The sequence below is a fragment of the Pezoporus wallicus genome, unplaced genomic scaffold, assembly GCF_028554395.1.
Source record: "Pezoporus wallicus isolate ANWC-B61680 ecotype Strahan unplaced genomic scaffold, APGP_CSIRO_Pwel_v1 contig_2908, whole genome shotgun sequence".
Lineage (NCBI taxonomy): Eukaryota > Metazoa > Chordata > Aves > Psittaciformes > Psittacidae > Pezoporus > Pezoporus wallicus.
Window position 1 is genome coordinate 3,937,429 of NW_026642179.1, and position 25,400 is coordinate 3,962,828.

General features: G+C 39.9%; 1 protein-coding gene across 7 annotated transcripts in view; it reads right to left on the bottom strand.

The window, feature by feature from the left end:
• CACNA1C (calcium voltage-gated channel subunit alpha1 C) overlaps nt 1-25,400 on the bottom strand; it is a 481,717-nt gene that overhangs the window by 122,840 nt on the left and 333,477 nt on the right. For 5 of the 7 annotated variants that reach the window (XM_057428116.1, XM_057428113.1, XM_057428115.1 and 2 more), the window contains exons 8-9: nt 25,038-25,141; nt 17,894-18,066 (exon numbers count right to left, since the gene is read on the bottom strand). In XM_057428116.1, coding sequence (XP_057284099.1) covers nt 17,894-18,066; nt 25,038-25,141 — 277 coding nt within the window. Of the gene's footprint in view, nt 1-17,893; nt 18,067-24,555; nt 24,660-25,037; nt 25,142-25,400 lie in introns of all 7 variants that reach the window. The other 2 variants (XM_057428118.1, XM_057428119.1) reach the window with 2 other exon arrangements.

Sequence of the window (25,400 nt, forward strand, 5' to 3'; positions counted from 1 at the left end):
CCCACAAACATAGACAAAGCACAAACTTCTCAAAGATTTTAATGGGTAAGTTACTACATGACTTTGCAGATCTGGGTATCAGTTCTAGAACTGGGTATGTTAGAGACTATTCACACTGCCTGACTTCATGTCTCTGAATTTGCTCTCTGAGTTAGACTACACAGGCAGATAGTTTCCTACCACGGGTTTTGAGGGCTATACTGATATCTCCCTCAATGGTATGGACAGGATGGGCATTTACCTTATGCTGGTGGTTAGGTAACTGGCTTGAAACAATGTGACTATCCAACAGTTCATTCATATTGATAAAGACCTGTAGTGGTTTTCAAACAAAGAAAAGCAGCAATACACTTGATTGTGTTTTCTAATATGCTCAATGGGACTCCAATTTCTTCAACACTCCAATTTCTACTAGTATTGAATTGCTTTGCAAAACATGGGTCTAAATCCACCTTTTGCTTGTGATGGCATTTGAGGTCAGAAGGACTTGAAATCACTCCACCACTTTATTTTGTCACCTTGGTCAGACAACCAAGCCTTTCTATGTATCCATTCTGTTTCTCTAAAAGGAGGATTATAATTCTGCACTCACCTTGCAAATCTCTCTGAGATCTGCTGATGAAATATATTACAATAAGAGCTAAGTACTATAGTTATTACTGATGCTGATGTCTCCCAATTGGGAATCTGCAGACCTATAAAGCAAATCTAAAGAGCAAAGAAGTCCTGTGAATTCTCCAGCTGAGATTTAAGATTTCTTTTTCCACAACAAGAATAAATCGCACTATCCAGGCTGCTTCCTTTAACAGAACATGCATTGAGTGAATGACTTTGTTTCCAGTACAAACCCTGCTTCCCATGGTGCCTCTCATGCCCATCATTTCATGAATGAGTCTATGGCAGCTGTCAGAATATTAATCACCTCATATTTTCTTTGGTGAAGAGCTCTCATTTTAATTAATACATGAATATTGCCTAGCTTTCCTCTTCTCATTGCTTGGTTTGGAAATGCTGCACTCATTTATTTTATTCATTAATTTAAATAGGATACAGCTTTGATTCTGCTACATGCATACAGTGTCTTGGGAACAATCAGTGAGTGTGTTCCTAAATGCAAGCAGCGTGCAGAAAGTAAACTGTGCAGAGGTAAATTATTAGTTTTCTCTAGATGTCCTGATTTTTGTTAGGAAAATATACTAGATACAACTGGGGGACTCTTGCATTTTCTATTTTGAAACGGAGCTCTGGAATAGGAAAGCTTCTACAGGAGAAGAGGAAAGGGAACTTGAACTATATGTAGGATCTTGGTGGTTCCATACCTCTCAGACAGAATGCATGAATGAATCCAGCACAGTAAAAAAAAAAAAAAATCAGAAATATTGGGAAAATACTTGGAAAATGTTTACCAAGGGCTCAGAGACCAATGCTCATATATGGACAGTGTATATACAGACAGTATTACACACACAATATTTCAGTAATATATACAGTTTGACGTAACCTAATTTTGTGCTATGTACAAATGACTGCAATTGCAAAGAGAGAGCTTGATTCAAACTATCCTTCAAGGTCAGCCACGGAATCTAAGATAGTAATAAAGAGCCATAAAGCGATTGCCAGTTGTATCCACTTCAGTCAAACAGAAAAAGGCTTTTGATAAAAAGATCTTTGCACCAGTGAACCAGCAGCGAAGGTGCTGCAGCTGGTATGTACTAACAAGACCTGTCAAAACAGTAAAACCAGGCTGGGCTATGGACTGCGTCAGAGAAGGCTGATGCAGTTTAGCACTGTTTTACTGAATGAAGTAGACCTTACTTCCTTTACAGAAAGGAAGAATGTTGCCAATATTGAGATAGAGTACTGTATCCTCAAACATCTCACTCAAATAAATTATACATCTTACAACATAAATTGCAATGTATATATTTATATAAAAAGACTAGTTCTTACATGTCCTTCTCCCCTTCCGGAGTGTCACAATAGGCACATATACATCCTGTGATGTTGAGAGGATATAGCCATAGGCTAAGTAAATGTATACCATACCCAAAGAGGAACAGAAGAGTGAGCAGCGTGTATCAAATGCACAGGCATGTGATTAACAGATCTGTCATTACCATATGCAGATTACTGCACACCTATGAATGCATTACCTTGCTACTAATTAATCTTCCTGGGACTTATTTTAGTATAACAAACTCCTCAGCTACTTTATACAGCTGCCATTTTTCTTCTTTTTATAGCAATATTGACAGTAATGTGCCCCGTTCCACAAATACTTGCTCATTTCAGCCCCTGAGTGGAAAGCACATAGCACAGAGAACAATGTAATGGGCACAGTCAAGCTCCTGGCTTGCCAAGAGACAGCCTTTGCAAGCCTCAAACATGTTGTAGTCTGTGTTTGAAAGGAAGAACTTAAAATCCTTTTCACATTTCCCTGCCTGAAGGGCAAAGGTATTCTTTGCATAACCTGTGGTATCCCAAATGTGTCGTAAGCACAGAATGTAGGACTCACCCAAAAGCAGCCTTTGCAGAACGAGTCTAAGTCTCTTGTAAAAAAGGCAAGAAAACAGTCTCCCTGGATAACTGGTTGTACTGCTGAGCAAACACCTAAGTCTGCAACAGGAGTCTATTCACTGCAGAGTATCTGACTGCAAGTGCAATGGAAGTAACTCTTAATCCCTATGGCTGAAGGAGGACAGATGGGTTGGGTCACAGGGTGACAAAACTGATACCAGAACAGATGTAAAGATGTCTCTCTCCTGAATCTGGATCCTCCTATCACATCCTAAACTAGTTTTCTTGTCTGATAAATGAGTCGTGTTTGCATTGTAAGGAGCAAGAACTGATGTGCCAAAGTGCAAGGCATTTATACTTGACAGGACATAGTTTATAGCTAGGTTTCTGGTGTCACTCTAATAGCTTTTAGCAACCCCTCTGGTTCCCCAGAACAATTGAATTGAAGCAATTCAATTAAAAAAAAAAAAAAAAGTGAAACAATTGAAACATTTGAGGATCTATGACTCTTTCAGCAGTATTTTGTGATGGTGAACAAATCACAGCAGCACATTCTAAATGGTTCTGAGAGATTTCTTTCTCATTCTTTATGATTTTTAGTGGAAGAAGGTAGGACAAGCAGCAGTGTTATCAAATCCATATGAATCTACTGTGCAAAATGATACACAGACACAAGCAGAAGCATCTCGCTTAAAAATCAGCAGGATTCTATTATTGCAGGCTGGTCTGGCAGGCGCCATAGAAATGGGGGCACGAGAGATACAAACACTGTGGATAATGTGTTGGGAAGCGATACAAACGTCGATCATGAACAAAATTACTAACCACAAAGAAAGTGCCTTCAAGACAGTAAAATCAACAACTAAAAGAAAGAATCCCTCCTGCTTCGATTGTCTTTGTCCCTCTAATAATCACAATGCTATTCATGTTTTGCTCACCAGCATTGTTATAAATGAAAATAACCAGAACATAAGTTCCAAGCACAAATGTGATAATAAAGTAGGCCACGTGTTTCTTTCCTCAAATTCCTATGCATGGGAGAACTTCTGCATCTGCCCACCCATACAAATATACACCTGGGTGGTGAACCAGTGACTTTGATGAGGATCTCTGCTTCAGCAAAAGCATCTTTGTTCTTTGAGTTCACAGCCCTGCGAATCCATCTTCCCTGCAGAGCCCAGGAGAAGCAAAAGAAAATTAGAGAAGCTAGTTCCAACTTGATCTGCTTAGGTCATCAGAAGCTCTCCAGGGAGTGATGCTCACCACCTAGACTGCAAAGCTTCAAAGTGACTGGGATGCAGTTATTTTATGACATTCCTGATTGTTGCAAGCCATTTCAAGGTGGGTGATGTCTGAAAACCTAGCAAGTAGCCTACAGTTTGTGAGCTAGAGCACATAAGAGGATATGTCAAGACAGCAGCGACTGTTTGGACAGTGCAGTGGGTGAGAAATCAGTCTGGTGGCTTGCAGCGGACATCTTTCCCAGAAGGAGCTCGCACAACCCTGCAGCCAGGGAACTTAGGCAGAAATTGTGCCACTGAGAAGGTACATCTCTCTGAGGATTGTATCTAGTATAGAAGAAGGAAACTGTTCTCCTGGAGCCTGGCCCTTGCTGGCAGAACATCAGAAAAAAAAAAGGAAAAGTGAATGTGGGGGAGGGAAATTGGACTTTATTATTTCAAAGGACAGGCAGGGCAACTGGGCAGAGGCTGGGCCGCAGGTGAAGGGACTGTGGGAAAGAGCAAGTGACTGAATGCTTTCATTTGAAAAACCAATCTGCAAGCTGGAAGAGTAGTGTACGTTTCCTGCGCCTGGGAAGACTTAATTTAGGAGTGACTTACTTAAAATATTTAAGCATTAATATTATGAAGAAGAGAGAGCAAAGAGGCCCAGTCCATCTGAGCTGTCCCATTGCACAGGCACTGCCTGACAAAGATCAGTTCTCAGCAAGTGCAGACATTTTCTAACAGCAGTATTCATGTGGGATGTGTGAGAAGGCTTCTGGATGATGCCTTCCTTGATGGTAATTCTGGATTGTTTGAATCAGCAATTCAGTTCACTGATTAACAGGTATAGCAACACACACAAGATCTAGGTCACTCTGGAGCCAGGGCTTTGTGAAAGCACTAAACCCTTGTCGTTGCATTCATGTATCACATTGAACAGATTCTGTTCAGCTTCATGAGCCGAAATGGATCTCACCTCTGCTTTTCTGAAATGTGCATAAAATTATGTTTTTAAAACCTAGTCTGCTACATTTCTTCTGTGCCTAGTAAATAAAATGCTTGTGATTTTGTGTGCTGCTACTGCATGTGGAGTTCTTTCAGACACTTTTGCTAACATAATGACTAGTCTGATACTAGACACTATTATCACAATATCATATGAGTCAGAAGCATGAGACATGCTAGCTGGGCAGGCAGTGTGTTACTGTGCAGAAAAGCGAAGAATTGAAGTTAAAAGTTTTGCCCTTAAAGTCAGCTTGTCAAACCTGTAATTAAAGCTTTTATACCTCTTGAGTAAGGCATTGAGAATAGGTCAATTTTGCTGAGCCAAAGAAACAAGCATTTTATAATGACCTTGAAATAATAGATTCCTAGTTTGCAAATACTTCTAGCATGTGCATGCTGGAGACTGAGGGACCGATAACAACAGCTTGAGCTAAGCTTAGTGTGGGCAGGTGTTATGCAAGCTTCCCTCACACAGCTGTGTTAAAACAAGTAATTCGTGACCTGGCATAGCCCTGTTATTCTGCTTCTGGTTCTTCAAACAGCTAGATAATACACTTACATTTTGATCCACACATCTGTGAGGATCCATGCAGCTCTGCCACTGCATCCTTGTTCTGATGCTTAACCCTTCTGCTACTTCAGCCTGTGCATTTTAATATAGTTAAAATTGTCATTAGGTAACGTTCTCATTCTAACCTCCAGTGACCCGCGTTACCTATCCTTGGGCCCACTACAAGACCTCTACAGTTTGCACTTAGAGGGACACATCTGATTGCAGTCCTTCCTCAGGTGGACAAAGAGAAGTGAGATGCATCATGCTGTCATCTGTGAACTCTGCAAATGGAAATGAGGATGTGAGCAGCACCATGAACACCCATGGGCCCTAAAGCTGAATTTGAATTTAAGCCTCGAAATCTGAAAGGCCAGTTCTCTTATCTGTTGACTTATCTCTACAATCCTGCTAACTGAAGAGCTGCTGTAATCAGCAGGCAGACTCTGCCACAGCTATTTTCAGTTCAGTTCCCCAGTTGGAAAGATTTTACTTCCTCCGACACCTCTCCAGGCTTGATGCCGTTTATGAGATTACTGGGATGGAGAGACCTGCTTTTTTTCCCAGGAGCGAATACAACAAGAGATTTTTATCTTATTAGCAGTTTGTGCTGGACTGCAAGCTTCCCAGGCTTCCCATCAAAGTGCTGAAAAGGGCTGGCTGCCATTCACAACTGTTGGTTTTTCTCAGGTACGCCATCACGGGCTATCAGTTTGGTAATATAAATACTAGTTCAGCTGTGTAATATCACTCAGACTCCTTGTCACCAAGCTCTGCCACAGGAATATCACTGTGCTGCAGACCTCCTGTCAGCTACAGGCACATTGTGCTGCTCCTTCACAACAGGATGGCCACTACCTCCATTTCACTACCTTTAAAACAGGATGAGCAGCTTCCTAACCCCACTTGTATTTAAAACAGAATAATATTATCTTTGTATTCTTGTGTACTTGCTTGTGACTCAATCTAAGAAAGCAATGGACTACTCAGGCTACCTTGCAGTCAGGAGCAGGGAAAGTGGAAGATATGAGAGTTTCATTGGGAGAGCGATGCTAATACTATTCCTGCCTCCCTCAGCCTGTCCTGGTCCCTTAGAGGCTTCTCAGCTTGACCCCTTCCCACACAGAACTCTTGGTCTGGACCAAGGAATACAGGGTCTAGGCCCCAATATTTATATTCCTGCTCATGAATCTTCAAGTTATAATATAAAATACCTAAGGGAAGAAAAAGAGGTAGGTAGACAGGTCATGATGAGTACACACTTAGCCTGAGGGGGAAAAAAGCTCATACTGGAACCATTTCTGCTACAATTGGTCCTATTGCATTCTTCTATCTACCAAGAACACTTTTAAGACATTCAGCTTACAAGATACATATTGAAGGTTCTAGTTGTACTGAACTTTTTCAACATGTCTTTGGGATAACCACACTCAGTTGCCTCTTCTGATGCACCGGATGGCATTTTTGACATCCCACCTGGGATATGCCCTTCCAACTACCACACCACAAGAGTGCTATGTTTGATCTGTTAGTCTACAATGAAGGTCTTAGTACCATGAAGTATCTAAATTGGCATTAGTTGAATATGTTTTGGCAGCTGAACCCATCTATACTAGCTTTGGTTTCCTGTAGAAAGGAAGTACATACATATACTTTTAATTTGAGTATATACAGTGCCAGACACACTGTGGCTTTGATCTCCATTGGCATTACTGTAATACAAGTAATTTTCACCCCCAACGGTTATTTCTAACTCCAAACACATGCTCCATGTCCCTCAGCTACTATTACCGAACACCACAGCCACTCTCCTGACAGCTTTGTACGCTAGATTAAAATACCCTCAGAGTTTCAGCTGCCATCAGTCCTGCTCACCAATACTTTCTTCTCAATGAAGAGGCTTTTAAGACTACATCTGCAATTATAACTGGTTTTCAAATATTGATCACAGGTCATTCTCATTGACTTCACTGGAACTGCTGAATACTCCACAGTTTTTAAAAGCACTTTAAGTGCTCTTTTAAAGATTTAAGAGCACACTCTTGGCATCTACTTAAAAAAAAATAGTGGCCTTGCTGTATCCTGGGGGTTTGTTGCATTTCTTCCTAAAATTTTCTGTGGAGATCCTGGTACCAAATGGCTTCTATGCCTCCCTAATCACGGGAAATAAAGCATGTTCAATCTGTCAGAAGGTGTGGCAATGGCAATTTTCTCACAGACTGTTCCCTCTAATGTCCTTCCTTGAGAAGCAGAATCACGGTGTCAGTTGATAAATCCTGACAGCTTCAAGAAGTACTTCCCAACAGGGCAGATGGAGATCAATTTATTTGTACAAAGGTGTCTTCCCCAGCTATGTAAACAATGGATTCCTTCTAAAGCCTTACCCGCAAAGATATTTCTCTCTAACATGATAGTACTATAAGAGGATTTCTACGTCAACGTAAGTCTCTCTTGCAGCAGGCAAAACAGAAGTGTTATCTCACCAGACAGCCTTTGCTAGGGAAATAGCTTTTATAGTAGATAAACTTAATGCCCTATCAACATTAATGTCAGCCTCTGTATGCTGTATCTGGTCACACATCACTGCTCTAGCGGTTCTCAGTGTAAGGTTTGCGCTCCACATTACAAGAGTGAGGGAAGGGAGAAGCTGGGAAAAACTGTAAGCTGAACAATACAAGCCAGATCCTCAGCTGCAAGAGAGTAAGAGCTTTGTAGATCATCACAAAACTTTTCACTCACAGACAATCTTATACGAAGAGGCTTTTTCCCCAGACGTGAACTACAGCAGCCTGGGAACTTACCTAACTTATGCAGCTTTTGATGTCCATGAGGGAGCAAGAATTAAAATTGAGCCTGAAGGCAGAAACTAACACAGTTTTGGAGTTTGCTCTCATGCTGCCCTCCCTTCTTCCATACACAAGTGGCAGCATTGGCATGGAGATTTGGTAGATGTTCATTGCAGTGACCCTTTCGGAGTCAGTTAGTTATCTCAGAGCTGTCACTGTTCACCAGCACTCACTCAAGAAACTGGCAGCTGGAGCCAGACACATGCCTGAATTTGGCCCACCTTCCCCAAAGTGAAGAGTTACTCTGCTCTACTTTCTAGAAATGTTTTTCTCACTTCACCAAACAATATCAGGCCTTCTGATATTATGTTAGAACAGATCACTGCAGAATAGTATATTGTAACATTGGTCACAGCTTTGTCCTGAGGCTTCCTGAATACCAGCAGCTTTTTCTTCTTTAGCTCTTCATTCAGATATAGGAAACAATTGGTTTTCTCCATACTGTGCTTTGACATTAAACACAGCCTTGAGCTAAACTGCTTCTACATCTCATTTAGTTAGATATGGCTTACCTACCCTCAGCAGTAATGATCAGCAGAGAAGGAATGGGAAGAAGGATTTCAAGTGGTTGCTTGCTTTTTGTTTTATGATCAAGGCTTTTTTTCATCCAGAAAGAAAGAAAATGGGAAGTTGTGAAATCCACAGAACAATGAAGCTAAATGCTGCTTTTTTATAACAGCTGGTTGTTAAATGATGTTTCTAATAAAATAAAACCTGTGGATTAATGTACAGGGTGAACCACCCATACATTCTGGGGAACAAGAAAATTGTATCAAAGTGATTGAGATGACTATGGTGAATTCCCAATGAAGGAAAATAGTTCAAAACTACCCGGATCAAACCTGTAAATGCTTTACATGATACAATCTAAGGTCAAAATTTTCATCTAGAGGGCAGAGAATGATACGAGAGACTCTGGCACTGAGGGAGTGGGTGACCTTCAGAACATCATTTACCTTTCCTGTGCCTTTTCCTTTAGATTAGACAAAAGAGCCGAGAACAACATTACTCCCCTCTCCAAATGTTAACCTGCATACATATTTTAAAGAACCAATGTTGTATATGAAGCATTTCTAAGCATAACTTAAACCCCAAAGTTTTTAATTTCACTTTGTTGAGAGAATTACTTTTTTGCTATTTCCTCTTTCCTCCTCTTGGAAATGGGGGGAAAGACAAACAACCAAGGATAAGGCCCTACTGCTTCCTTGCTTTTTCACTCACAAAAAAAAGAAGAAAGCAACATGTGAAGAGAGTCAGGAAGGAAGTCTCCTCTTGGCTTTGGTCTGATTCCAGTAGGAAAAAGTCAAATGTTGGCATCAGTTTTGTTGACATTGATGGAATATAGGACAAAAATGGAAGCAGAAAGTTAAACAATGAAAATGAAACTTTTATATAGCAGCTTTACTTGAGTATCACTGATATTACTTGAATATCATTGCCCTCAATGCTCTGCTACCGCAGCTACCTACAAGGTCACTATGAAGCCTCACAAATGCCTTCTCATACCTTTCCAATCTATGCTTTTTTTCCTTTTTAGGATATAAAAGTTTATCTGGGTCTGATCCCACATTTCCTGAAGCACAGTTATGGAAGCCAGATGCCTGCAATGACAGTGAGTCAAATTGATGCCAGATACAACTGCATTTTAGCCAGTGGAATTATGCACTGGGCAAACAGTACTATCTGGACTATTCAGTACTGTAAGTAACTTCAGATCCCGAATATCTCATGCTCTCCATTTGGTGGATGACTGTTACACAATATTGAAGTCATGTGTGAGCACAGAAGCCTCTGGTTCATCAAGACCTCACACTGGGCAACATTTTCAAGTGCTGACACTGGCATGTTTTGTTACTGACCTCAGATGAAACAGATTGGGACCCAAGTCCTTACCCAGGCAAAATCCCCAGCAACTTCAGTAGGATTTTTGCCTAAGGACTGCAGAAGTAGTTCAGCCCAATGAGAGAACTAATCTCCCAGAAGCTTTTTCTAGGCAGAATGCTAATTATAGACTCAAGCTTGACATCTGTAGCACAAACCCATGCAGCATTTTGCAATCTGAGCTTCTCTGTGAAGAAAACAACCACACAACAAAAACAAAGCTGACTTATCATTTACAAAGGCCTTTTGGGAAGTATTCCTCAAACTACAGTATTGCTATTAAGAGATGTGTATGAGCTACTTCAAGAGATGCAAGGTAGAAAAATGCCACTGGGACTGTTTTCTAAAGAGCATGCACGAGGTACAGCACACAGCTGGGAGTTGCTGTTACCCTTGTCTGAATAAACCATGTTTTGGAACCTCTGCCACACAGTACATGGAGTTTTTCTTCCCTAGAGGAGACTGGTGGAGCAGAGAACACCAAAACCAGCTTCTTTACTTCTTTTGTCCCTGTGTCTCCAGGTAAAAGAGAATAAATCTATCACAGCTACTAAACTCCTTGTGAAACACCTATCAAGTGTCCTTGTGAAATGCCTACAATTGTTGGCACTGCAGCAAATCTTTTCTTAGTTGCCAGATGATTATTTTCCACATCAGTGGACAATGATAAAAGTAGATGACATTGTGCTTTCTTTATCTTTAGATGAGGTTTTGACAGGTAATAAATCATTTTACAACACTGGCTTTTATTTCTTTGTATTTATACATGGAAAACAAAATGCAACCAGGTTGTATGTTAGTATCCTCAAATCACCAACTGGTATTGGAGGAACTAAACTGATAAAAGTTTCATTTTTCAGCCTGTGCCTTTTACAGCTTTTGCTTAGATTATTTTAAATCCCACACAAGTACCCTATGGTTTGGGATTTTTTTAGTTGTTTTGCTGGTTTTTTTTTTTCAATTGCTTTTTGACAATAGGCAAAAATCCTCTAAAATACCAAGCTGTGCATGTCTGTCAAGGGGTGACTGCCCATGTCCTTTAATGTGTGTGTGAAATACCTTGGGACAAATTCTGAGGATGAAAACAGAATAAATCTGAGGGAACTGACTTGCTGTTAACAAGTTCAAGAGTGTTTCAAGTGTATTCTGTACAACAGGAGACAAAATTAACTCAATACACCATCCTTTTGCTCAGAGAATAAGAAGACCTGAATTTTAAGGCAATGATGCTAAAGACTGAATTTAAGATAGACATCTCGCAAATATACTTTCGTTTTCCCCTCCTCATCTATGTTATTTCCCTAGCTGTGCTCTTCCCCAATAAATTTCATCATAGAAAATGAACCAAGAGATTTTTTTAGGCCACCCTGAAATTTTAGCCTATAACCAAGTCTTTGAAAATCCTGTTATGTGCTTTCTACCTTAGACATTATCCCACAGCACCATACTATTTTTTAGGCTGAAAGTAATAAGCTACTGCCTTGTCAGTACACTAAGCACTTGATTTGGAGGCCACAGAGCATGCTGACATGTGAAATTTCTAAATGTAAAAATTGAGCAAGTTGGTGTTCTTTTATCTTGGCATCCTGATTAGATCTGTACATAAAACTCTCTCTAGCCAACAGCTTCAAACTGCTAACTTTCCCAAAGGGTTGCAAAGGATTTAGTGACAACATTCATTAAATTAAATGGAAAGTATTTGGTACATAGCCTCTCTGCAATCAGTAGAGTCTCCTTGTGGTGTATAAGTTGCCTGTGCAAAAGGAAGTTGAGAGAAATTGGATAGCTAAGTCCTAAAAAGCCTGAACTTTCAGAGAAAGGTGGTCACACTTTTATCCCTGTTATGTAATAGAGTCAAACTGCTATTGGAGCTCTTGGGAATAAAGCCCTGTTTGGGTTGAAATTACTCAGGCTTCTATTTCTAGAGTTATCAAATTCTTCTCCTCTCATGTTTGAACCACCAGCTCTCCTGTTCTCAATTCTGGCCTGATGCTCAGAAGCACAAAGGGTTGCCATGAAAAATAGTTTTTCTGAAAGTTGCAATGGTCCAAGAGGACCCAATTTCTTCTAAAACTTTCACTTTTGCAGCTGAAAACTTCCTCCCTCTCATTATCCTGTAATTAAATGCATTTTTACTTCCTCATCATAACTAGTGTTTTTCACAAGTAACACTGTTTGTAGGAGTGAGACAAAATCTGTAGCTCACCAGAAAGTTTGGCTGCAGTTGATTCCTTAGTGGCAGTGAACTCAGATGTCAACAAACACTTCCAGAGGTCACCAAGGCACTGCAATAATTGCTCCGAAGGTGAGATTCCAGGCTATTTCTTTTTAAACAATTTTGTTTTTTATGTATTTTGGAAGCTGACTGTATTTCTGTACTTCTTGTCTTCAGCTGGGCACTTTCTATCGCCACTTTAACTGAGGCATAAATCTGCACATACAGTCAACTCCCCTCCCACACCTTTCATTGTTTAATATACTATCTGAAGTATTGCCATATGTTTTTGATAGGCAACACATTGGTTTGTACTGCTTTTTCATGTGTTACATGAAAACTTGATTATCTACAGCCATCAGTCCCATTAGAATAGAGGCTGGAGTTTGATTAGACTAAATTTTTGTAAAGCTACCTGCAAATCAGATCTTGACTTTACAGCACTATCTTGGATATGACTTAACTAGAAGAATGACTTGTCTTGAATCACAGAATGTCTTTGTTATCAGATCCCAGCAGCTAAGCAGTGGGCTCTGCTACTCTTAGGGATGCTGTTAATTAATGTGGTCCTACTCACACTGCAGATGCCAGCACCAAATAGAACCGAAAAAGAAAGAAACAGAGGGAGGACAAAAATCTGAGCAGTCAGTAACATCAAATTACTTCTCCCTGCCCATTCACAGCTTTTTCCTGACCCTAGTGCAGTCAATGGGAATTTTGCCAATTAATTTCAATAGGAGGAGAATCTGGGTTGGATTGAGGTTCCCTGCTTCTGCCCACAGCCACACAGATGCATTCCAGACCACACTCAGGAATTAAAAAAGGGCAAATTCCCAGTTACTGTGGCAACAGGAGGGATGGTTCCCTTTGTTATCATGTGATTTTGAAATTCAGTAGCTGTTTTGTGCCATGACATGTGTTTCTCTTCTCTGTCAAATTAATGTTTTCTTCCCATGTAGAAGGCCCATCAGGGAAAGAGCATAGAAGAAAATCATCAACACAAACAGCCCTCAGAAGCCTTTCCACATTTCCCACCTCACATCTGTCATAATGGCAAAATGATGTTTGCAAACAAGGAAAAACTGCCTTAAACATGTACTTCCTAAAACAGAGAATGAATTCAGCCTGCTCTGTGAAAGCCCCTCAACACATGTGAGAGATGACTGGTAATAAACTGCCTCAGAATGCCAAGACCTCTGCTATGGAGAGCATCAGCTAAAGGCTGCACAGATTGACCGACTCTGGCTACATTTATCTTCCTTTCTTACCCTTTCCTCCACTAACATCCTTGGTGTTCTAGTCCCTGGACTTGTTGACCATTTCATTAAAGGCTGTAAACACCGAATGAGACTTAGGACAAAGTTTGACAGCTTCAGGAAAGCAGTGGCATATACAAAATATGACTGATGATGCCCTAAGGACTGGCACAGGCAGTCAAACCAAATTAGAATGCAAGTGAATTTTGCTTCCCTTCCACTTTGTGTTCTCTGTTTTACAGGAGGCAATTCCCATGCTGACAGGCAGGCAGCCCTCTCTACAGACCAAGACGACAGTAAAACCTCCCTCTGCAGCTAAGGACAGAGAAGAGACTAGAGACATGTTCTCTGTGTTTGGGATGATTCAGTTTAGGTCAGAGCCCAGATGATGTAAGCTGCTGAATCTCCAAGTTTATGTTACATGAGACTCTAGTTTAATAAGTAATTTTTAATTAAACTTCTAAACTTTTCTGATATTTTTTCTAAAAAAACCCAAAAGAAACCAAAAACTCCAAACAACCTCCAAGGGAAAACTGAGGAAGCAAAAACTGATGTGACTTCTTTAAAGTAATGGTGTGAGTTACTGTCAGAGTTCAGGCAGCAGTCCACGTCTCCTGAGCATCAGTACAACATAGCTGATGCAAAGGCAACCCCTGAAGTTTACTCAGCTAAACCAGCAACTTAAGGAGGTCTGAACTGCCCCATGCACTTCAGTGAGTGTTATCTGAAAGGCACAGTGCTGATACCTTAAATATCAACATTATTTATTAATTAAACACTGAAAAAAGTGTGCTGGACAGGGTAGCAACACTTCTGTGGAGTAACACTTCAGGAGGTGTACTGGAGACAGGAGGCAGTAAGCTTTGAAGAGTATTTGAGAGAAAAACACACTGAAGGTGCATATGAGGCAAGAGCTAAACACAAGAAGACAAGGAACACATTGGAGCCTTGGCAATGCAAGCTCAGCACTGCTAGTAGGTGAGATTCAAATGTCTTGGGGGCACTCATGCCAAAGGGATTCCTGAGGAATTTACAACTGTGCCATCTGTCCGTTATACTTGGAGCTTATTTTGGAAGAGAATTAATACCATCTTTTTTCCTCAGTTTAACTCTACTGGTGATTGACTGCTGGCATGAATGCCCAAACGTTCAACACAGTAGATAACACATCAAAAAGCCCCAATGAAAACCAACCAAAACACTCTGTCACTTAACTCGTGGTACCTTTTCTATGGTATTATCTCAACCTGAAGCCATTAAGGAAAGGAGTTCTACTTCTCGGTTTGATTTTGTTACTCAGTGTTCATTCAACCCATTTTGTAGCAGATTTCTCAAGACCCAAGAGCAGTACAACTGCAATATGACTCAGCTTCAGGAGAATTGGCAGGCCTTGTCAGAGCTGGTTAATAAACTAGTGTACAGTACCTGACTGAGTTGAGATGGTTCTTCAGAAGGTGTATTCACAGGCAGTAAGATAAGCAAGATGTGGAATCACATGGGTAGGCACAGTAAGGTTACCGGGAGTTTCCCATGTGACATACATGACAGATAAGCATATCAACCAATTAAGTGAGTTTGACATCTTACTAGAGGATGTTTACAAGCTATTTGGCTTTGCAAATACATTCCCACCTGTTGTGTGAGTAAAGATTGAAATTCAGAAATATCAAAAAATACAACAGAGTTTAAGCAATAAATTGCAATTGTGTGAAAGTACATACAACAGCCTACAGGAAAATATGAATGTGATTTAAGAAATACAGAAGGGCAGAGTGCAAGCTCCTCAACTGCTCAGTGAAAGTATCCAACTGGCTTCAGGGTGGAATGAGGAGCGTTGCTCTTTACCTTCTGTACTCAGAGGCTATGTGCTTCCTCACTAGAGGATGTCAGCACAGAGACCCTTTACTTCCATAGTTGGAAAAGCCTGTGGTGAGGAGACACTGGATAATACACCAAAGCTAGAAGTATTAATTTGGCATTCACAGATGCAGGCCACAAGTGCCAAGAAGAATACTAGTATCAATAGCCTGCACTAGATGGAGCACATATGTCAGAAGAAAGGCAAAAAACTTCATGGAGTGACCTGTTTGCTTGGTCTATGCTATTCTCTTATGCAGAGACTTTTGTTCACATTACTACTGTCCCCAGTACATGGTCAAAATCAGTCCACAGCCTTCCTTTACATCCTGAGCAATTCCTCTCAACAGAGGCGTAATTCTACTGTTTAGCACACTGCACTGCAAACATCTGTTCCCCAACCTGGTCTGTCATGTAACAGAAATGGATAATTTGACCCAAAGCCATAATGTCACAGAAAACATGTTGTGTACAAGGGACTGGTCAGCAGCCACTGCCCTTAGACCTGACACTTAGAACCAATGTCATTGAAGACTCTCTATTCACTAATAGTTTGGAAAAGAAATTAGTAGCAAGTTAGTTTACTAACAGTATGCAATTCTGTCATTAATAGCCAATTGTAAGAAACTGTAGACAAATTGTTGGATATAAGAGGACTAATTTCTATAAACTGTGTCTTACAAAACTCACATTATTAAACTAAACAGGAAGAACTGAAAGCAAGCTGAAGATACATTATATTTTAGTTCTTAATATCACCACCCAATAAAGGAGCTTGTCAGCTCAAATGTGGATTGACCCCACCCCACAGCATGTGCAATGAATCTACACCTTGCACATTCCACAACTCTTTTACAAAAGCAGCATTATTTTTGTGTTCATTTAAAAATAAACTTCAAATCTGCTAGTGAGCAAGGCAAGTTCTCATCACCTCCACTATGGCTACACATTTCTTTAGCAGGCAAGTCTCTAAAGAGGAAATGTGACAAACTTGACCCAATCCACTGAAGTCAAGGGAAACTCTCCTGGTGACTTCAATGGAGTTGTGTGCAACCCATTTCTTCGCCTCCACACTCATAGGTCACATAAGTATACTAACCAGAGCCTGCTACGGTAGTGGGTTTTTTCGGTTTTTTTTTTTTTTTTTTTTTTTGAAATATAAGGTATTCTGTTTACAAATTAATTTAGATCATCAGACATCACCTTCCATTTATTCCATGTATTATATGCCTCAGAGCGTCAAATTTTGGCCAAGAAGAATAAATTCATTTCTGAATGATTACTGAGGTAATGAAGAGGTAATGAAAGTTATGAAGACACCAGCATAAAAATCAAAATAACCTGATTTGGGAAAACTCTGAGCAGGTCACCTTCGTGACTCCTTCAAGCCCGGATGCCTCAGTATCATGGGTATAACTTTACGTAAATAAGGTTGTACTTTTTTTTCTTCAATGTCCTGGCGACAACAGGGAATAGTGCTTACTCCCCAAAAGATCATGAGCATCTGATACATATCTTGCTTTACTCTGTAGGCACAAGTTTCCCATGTCCAACCTTCTTACTAAAATATATGTTACTGTTCTGATCATCTCATGGATTTTGCTTGTTTCGTACGAAGGGTGATCTCTGGGGAAATGTTTCCTGTCTTCTCTTCCAAAATCAAACTAGGAAAATGCCCATTTCTGTAACGAAAACTAAAAGTACAGGCAGTGCCCATGAACTGTGTAACTGTCTACAGGTTCCAAGTCTGACATTTCCAAAGTGCACAACCTGCAATGATAAATGTTTCTGATAGGTATTTCTGACGTATTACACAGGCTGTACTGGTCAAAGAGAAGAAGGAAGAGGAATATTCAATGAAGGTAATGAAATGTAGAGAATCACTGCTTTCTTCAAGCCTTTCCATCTTCAGGATTTCTAATAAGACGAGAGGGATGGTGAATTCTCACTGTGCACAAACAACCTTCTCAACTCCAGAACATAAGAATAAGAGATAATTCCCTTATAAGAAATGTTTGAAAGCTTAATTCCTGCCTGGCAAAACCAAACACAATTTCACTGATTTCAATGAAGTTACAGATGGCCCGCTTACTGTAGAGCAGGGTTGATTTGGCCCTTCTCCCATACAGTAGTACTGCTTTGCCTAGAAACCGTTGCTTTCAAAGTAATTAACCATGTGTAAACCGCCTGCAACACTGAACTGCAATCAAATAAATGGAGACAGATTTAAATTTTAAAACTTATCTCAATAGTGGACTTTAACAGCAAGTATTGACCTTCTTTTCTGTCAAATACCAGGAACTTACGTTAGTATCACAGACAAGAAACAGGATCTGCAGACCAATAGCAATTATTGTACACGTATTTCTCCCTTTCACAGTTTCCAACAGGCATTAAACTGGAATCCTGTATAAACCTAGTGAGAGTCTCAGGAAGAACTTGTTCTTACTTATAAGCCGTCTCAGCACTACAGCAGGTGGGAACAGGCTCTCTTGCTAAAAGCACAGAAAGGGAGAGACAGACAGAAGAAAATTGCTTACTGTTTCGAGGCTTCTCCTCATCCATGCCTTCATCTTCGTTTTCTGGGTCAATATCTTCTGCTTGAGTTATCCAGTCTAAGTATCCCTTCAAATCCTCTTCTAGCTGTTGTTTTTCCCGTAACTTCTGGAAATCACCTCGAGCTTTAGCCTTCTCTCTTTCTTTGGAAAACTCCCTAGCAATAGGGAGGAAGGGGCAGGACATAGGCAGAGGGAAGGAAGAAATTGAAAAACTGTGTGTTAGATTGATTTCCACTAAAAAGTCTCCACATCCCGTATAGCACACCCAGCTTTCTCTATTCTTTAAAGACAGACACATGAAGGGAGTATCCTTGCTAGATACACATATAAAATCGAGTGTCCACATTTTAATCAATGATTAAGGAAAAGGTATACCTGGTTTTAATCCTTTGATTCTCAACATCTGATTGACAATTCAAACAAAACACGTATGTAGCATTTATGTACGAAACCATATACTTTCTAATATTCTTCACCACTTCATATTCTCCAACAGTTATCCATAAATTTATATATGAATAATGGTTAATTTAATTCAATGATGAACTGCCTGACAATAATCTGACATCTGGAGAGTGATACGGTGGCTCAAATTTTTAGCCAGGTTTCAATCTGTCTTTCACTTTTATATGTAATCACAACTAAATTGGGCTAATTGTAAATGTAATTAACAGTACTCACAATTCTGTACACATTTAATTACATGCAATTTTAACCACAGTCCTGAATAATACGTTTAAGAACTCAGACCTCAATGTTTTATTGCAGACTTTCAGTATTCAGGGCTGCTATCTGACATGAAAAGTGTTTTTCAAATATCAACCTGGGTAGGCAAATGTGGTAACTTATGGGTAGACAAAACTAATAGATTCTACCAGAAAGTGAACAAGGGTAGACTTTGATAGTTTTATGAAAGACCACTACTGGGAATATAGTTTAATACACAGAGTATAAGAACAAGAATTTCATATTGCTTAGTTATGAACCTGGCTGCTTGCTTTGTCTTCTTTTTGGCTGTGGTGCTGTTTCTTCTTCTGTTTCAGAGACACCCATACTGCATTATTTTTTTTTCTAGAAATGCTGACCTACCTCTCTTTAGAGACTCTCCTGTGGTTCTAAACCAGGTTTTCACGCTTGTATTTTAAAAAGTAAGCTCAATGATTGTGAAAAGTGCTGGACCAAAAGTACTTAAGCCTTAAGTCTTGTATCTGCTGAAGCAGATCACTACATAAGGCACACACAGCAGATAACATGGCCCGCTGTTTCTAGAAATGAGAGATAAAGACATTTTTTCCAATGCATTATCCATTCCAATTGCTGATGACTGTCAGCAACAAATGAATAAAAAACCAAAAATGTTCACCTATATTTTTCTTAGGTTTGCTCCTGGAAAAACAAATAGAAAATGTAACAATTACTTTGGTGGAATAATATTAGGATGATGAAAATCTTACCCAAAATGTTAATGAGTGCCATGTGAAGTGTCCTCAAGCAACTGAGATAGACATGATTTTCTAACAGTGATGGCGAAGTACTTCCCTCCTGTCTGGTCTAAAACCCACTGAAAGATTTCCATTGACGTCACAGGCTTTGGATCATGCTTTCAACATTATGAGTTGTGCACAAAACCAGCAGTGCAGCAGAACAAAAGTAGAATGATTCCTTCACTGCAAGCCAAAGAATGTGACAAATATACCTATATTATACCTATGTGACAAATATACCTATATTATACCTATGTGACCTTCACCTCTGTCACACTGCTGAGAGGTCAGCCCATCCCCATGGGACTGCAATAATGAAGGTGGAAATGAGGAGGAGAATTGTTGGATCACAGTCAACCCTGGGACCAAACTTAGCCACAAGGCAGACTCAGTTATTGCAAGCATGGCAAGGATGAAAAAAAATAATCAAATTCTCTCATGCTGGGAGTGATATTTTACTACTTAAAATCTAGACCAAACAACCCCTTAAAAATAAGACCAGGTTGGAAGGGATTGTGAGCAACCTGGTCTAGGTAAAGGTGTCCCTGCCCATGGCAGGGGTTGGAACTGGATATCTTTCATGTCCCTTCCAACCCAAACCATTCTGTGATCCTAAGCTTTTAGAAATAATAATAAAAACTGTATAAAGAATTTTAGAAAAATTCAATCAACAGCAGTTATATTTTCTGCTTCAGTAACATCTTTCCTCTGGGTCTGACACAGTGCCATATCCAAATTAATGAATTAACTCTAAAAAAAGGACTGGAAAAAAGTTTATATTACTAAGCTTATCTGATAAATCAAATCCCAATATTTCAGTTGTTGACTCCTAAACTGGTATTTCACAGCCTAAGAAAAATGAATCCAATTTTGAAAGGGCTGAGCTTTCAGCTACAAGTGAGAACCATTTATATTTGCATGGTTATAACTCGGAATGGGCTGTTGTAGAAACAAAAGTGGAAAACATCATGGAACAGCCCAAGTTACAGAAACTGAAATTTCTACTGCACACTGAAGTGGATCGTTTGTCAGATGCACCTAAGCTGCACGCCTGTCTGGGTCTTTTCAGTCCCCACTTACTGTCTCTCTCAAATGGGACTCAGGCTGGGGAGAGAGCTGACTAAACCAATTGGAGATTTTAACATGATGTCTTTACATTGACCATCTGCATAAGAGTGAATTTGTTACACAGCTTTTTAATGGCACAACTGAACATATTGTGATTGCCTAGTCTAAACAATCTGCAATTGCATGTTTCTTTCCTTTGTACAATGTATGATACTCCATGGATGACCCTCCAAAGAAAACTTATTTAAATTACTTTAATTTCTATGCTTTACTAACATTAAATCATTGAGAACAACTGTCTCGGGAAATCGCTAATGCAATTCAAACCACTTCCCATGTGGAATGCCAGCCTGTACTCTGACAAATGCTGTTCATGATCAAGAATTACTATCAGTAGTAATTTATCATCCCATGTGAAATGAGCTGGTGACCTCAGTCCAGTTCCTACTGCAGGCAGGTGTGCACATTTCCTTTGCCACCATCACAGTTGGCAATAAATGATCACTGTTTGCAGTTTCAGCAGGGAGGCCAAGGACCAAGTAAGCTTTCTGATGGAAGTGCCATCTTGAGTCTGGAGGTGACATTCTCAAAAAAGATTGCACTATGATGTCAGGATTACGTTGACAAAAGGCTTGTAGAAATACTGAGCAATCTGTCTTTTTTTCAGTGAACAAGAGAACATCAGTTTAAGTGTCAGTGAATCTGGTTGTTTTTACCAGAATTCAGTTTGCTTCATTTCTCCCAGAAATTATAACATACATCTGCCAGAGAGAATACCAAAAAGCAGAGCATTCTGGAGACATGTTTTCTCTGTGTGAGGTTAGAGTGGGTCAATATCATAAATCTAAACACCCAGCTCTTTATACTGTTCTGTTCCAGAAGACAATTTCTCTTGCCCATCCTAATGATTGAATGTAAGTAACTCTTGTCTATATCTGATCTCAGTATGATGTCTCACATTTAGAGGAATGAAAGAAAGTGAGCAAACCAGCAGAATTCTAGCAGTTCAAAACTCTTGCTTACTAATAAAGGTGTAGTACAAGACCTAAAGCCTCATCCACCCTGAGAAGTACACCAAGGCATGGGAAGGGTTGGAAGAGAGGACAGAAGACTAGGGAAAAGTCCTGAAATGTTACCAAAAAAAAAAAAAAAAAAAAAAAAAATGCTCCAGAAGGAGCTAAAACCATATCCAGCCTCCCATTCACTCTGACCTCTTCCTTGGCACTAAGAGCATCAAAAGCAGCCAACTGGGTTTTCCAGGATCCTCTCAAAGCAGAATAAAAGGCTGTTCTCCAGCCCTTCATTTGCCTTAGGCAACTGCTTATTTGGCCTGTGTCCTGGGATTTGGATCACTGCTAGACAAAATATAGAAGAAATGTGAATCTATACGCTTAGGTGTGCAGCCATTATTTTTCCTCCGTAATTGACTGAAACAGACAACACACGTGATCAAGAGACCTCTAAGAAGGGCTTCACTGCTCATAGCAATGATGTGGAATCCTTTTGCCTGAGCTTGGGGAGGTCTACTGTGTGATTTGCTGACTGGATATTTCCTTTGGAACACATGCATTTTACATTATGCTCAGTCAAGAGAGGAAGAGCTCCATACATGAATACTTTGTCATACTATTTAGCTTAGCATGTGTGACTGGTAAATTTATCAGAAGGACCATGAACGGATGACATACCTGAGGAAAAACAAATTACAAATGAGTTCAAATGAGTTCTTTAAGCAGAGCAGAACTCAGCATGTGATTTCTCAGGTTCAATCAAGGTGTCTTTGTGAGTACAATTAATTACACTTACGTATTCAGACGTGATTACAAAAACTAAGCTAATCTGTCATTGACGAAGTCTACATGACATGCTTGGTGAGGTTCCTGAAATAGATAAATAGGAAGAAATCAGAGATGCCCAGAATAGATAAAAAAAAGATGCCCGAGAATACTGCTTTCTATCTAACATAGGACAGGTGGATCAGCTAATAGCAATCTGATCTACTGGGTCAGACTAACAGCAATAGCGAGTTTAAAAAAAAGCTGAACCTGCAAAGTGAACACACTTCACAACTCAGCAGAATTTAGAACTGCTTTAGAAAATTAATTGTTTAAGAACTGCTTATTTAGCCCAAAGAAAATTTAGAACATTTCTCCCATAATTTCTGTGGTTTTTTTTTTCATGGATGCAAACTCTTTTTACTTTTTCTCCAGTTGGGAAAAAATTTTACAGAAACAGTGCAGCTGTCATAACACTGTGAACACAGCCAGAAAAGAGTGACTCACATCTTAAACAAGGTGAATTTCATCTTTGATTTCAGTTCTCTCTACAGATTGTTTCCATCTTTTACCACTAACTGCGGTGGTCTACCTGCAGTATGTCAGGAGGTGGAAGATCCAGGCCCCAAAACACTTTCTTGAGTTGAAAAACAAGAGAGAGAAAATTCAGTTTTCAATTACGTACAGAGACAAATCCAAGGGTAGGTAAATTGAATTAGTAGTGCTCCAACAGCATGCACTCCTCAGGGCTGGGCTCACAGGCACTGTTTATCCAATCAGATACTATATAATCTTCAACCACTGTCTTATATGGTTTTTGAGTGCACCTCTGATACAACAGATCATTTTCCCTCTGTCAGCTGGTTATCATCCTCCACTTCTGCTGGCATCCTTACCTGCTGATCAGAGAATCCACTGGGAGAAATGCTTTAAAATTGTACCCAGAGTATCACTCTCCAGACTATCCAAAACCAGACTATTGCCTGACACTTCATTACTGGGTTGGTTTTTTTCCCCACTCCCATTACTGCTTGGAAACCCTTCTCTTCGCAGCAGCTGTCTTAGCAATGAAGATAGTAGTAATACCTCTTGTAGATCTGCTATTACCTGTCTCTTTGGAGGATGGCCAATAGTGGATCATCTTCTCCAGTCCCACTACTGCCCTTCTTATGCTGTTGGCCCAAGTACTGAGGATATAATTTTTGTGAGGCATCAAGTCCTCTCTTGCTCAGACATCATTTTCCCTCTCTTATGATCAAAAGACAAGGGATTTATGGGCTGCCCACTCAGGCAGCAGGTACAGGCTCTGACCAAATTCATTTAGAACTCATTAAAGGAGGCAGGATGTTGGAAACAAAGAAGAAGAGGATGCATAAAAGCCCTCATACCATATTTATCTATGTACATGGAATGCCTGTAGACACCCAGTCATACCCAAATATGGAATTAGATGCCTAATTCTAGGAGATATTTTTATAAAAATCTTGTGAGGGATGTTTTCTGGCTTGATTCCTCTCATTTATGTGGCTCCCCAGGGGTGGTAAAGTTTGTAATTACTGGGGAAAATATCAATTGTTTTTAATCAAAACTACTAAAATGTTGTTTTGCAGTGAGGGTTATACTGCAGAATTGAAATACAGCTAAGTGACTAGATGTCTTAGGAATGCTTAAGCACTAGAAGGCCTTCTCCTGCTTCTCTGTTCATCCTTAGAACAGGTCAGAGGGAAATGATCTTTTCTCCCTGCATCACGATAGGCTTGTAACTGCACAATGGAGAAGATGTGCTTAATTGAAGAAGTGTGTCAAAGACACACTCCAGAGAAAACAGTCTTCCATTAGGCTGTGCTTTAAGCACTAAGCAATGTGAACATTCCTCATGTGAGAAGATATAATTTGGCACATAATAAGATATAATTTGGCATATAATCCCACAAATGCAAAGGGATTTGTCTCATGCTCTCATTCCTTCTTCAGTCCCACTGACCTTCCAGAAATTTTACTATAATCCCCTTCTTTGGTGAATGCTGTGCTTCACCTGCAGGGGAGCATAGATTTGTCCTCTTCCCACAAAGTACAGGTAGAGGAGCATGTTACAGGCAAAGAGTTGTCTTGTATCCCTTCAATTTAGTCAAAAGACTCCTTCCATGCCAGTAGGAATGCTGTATTTTGCTACTGGTGCAGCAGTACCCTAGGCTTTCTATTAAGGTTCCTGAGATCGACCCGCCACTGCCCCTTGTTCTGGTAATCAGAGAGTTGGAATAGAAATACAAATTTAAAAAAATAAACAATAATAAAATGTTTTCCTCGTACTGCTTACCCGCTAAGTACACCGAGAACCAAGTTAAGTACAAAAAATGACCCTATGATGATTAGTGTAACAAAATAGATCCAGGGCCAGTCCCTTCCTATGGCATCATTGACCTGGAAGAGTGGAATGATAATTAGTGAGACAAGCTCAGATTCTGAGCACTGCAAGGCTCCAGCCAAAGAGATCCCAAGTCACCAGCAGTTAAGATTTTCAATAGCCAGTTTTCTGGAAGTTTATGACAGGTTGACATTAAAGTGATTTTGAATGCCCTGAGATTGAATTTCTTTGCCAGAGAATAACACCTCTTTTTTTACCTGTATTGTTATTTGTAATGTTTGAACATTTTGTCAAAGTACTTGAGAGCTGATGTGAAGCTTCCTTGGATTCAGATTTTTAATCCCCCTGAAAGAATCCTGGTGACAGGGAAGAGCCCTTATTATGGAGTCTTGCCCTGTAGCATTGGAAAAAGGACACCAAAACTGTCAGCTTACCCGCTCAACACACCAAGAACCAGATTTAGAACGAAAAAGGATCCAAAGATGACCAGACTGACAAAATACACCCATGGTAACTCATAGCCCATAGCGTCCTGCATCTGGAAAGATGAAGGAAAGTTAGAAGACAGAGAGGGAAAGCAGAAATGATTAGGCAAAGGAACAGAGGGAAAGGTTTGTAAACAGAGCCTGTGGTTGGTTTACACATAATCATAGAACGAGTTTCTGTATGTTCTCTCTGATGTGAGGCCTCCTTTGATTGCATTTTTCCTCTAGCTGTTTCCTTACAGGCAGTGATTAATAAAGGCTGAGATATAACCACGTGCCATACTGGCACTTTTTTAGATGTATAGACTGTCA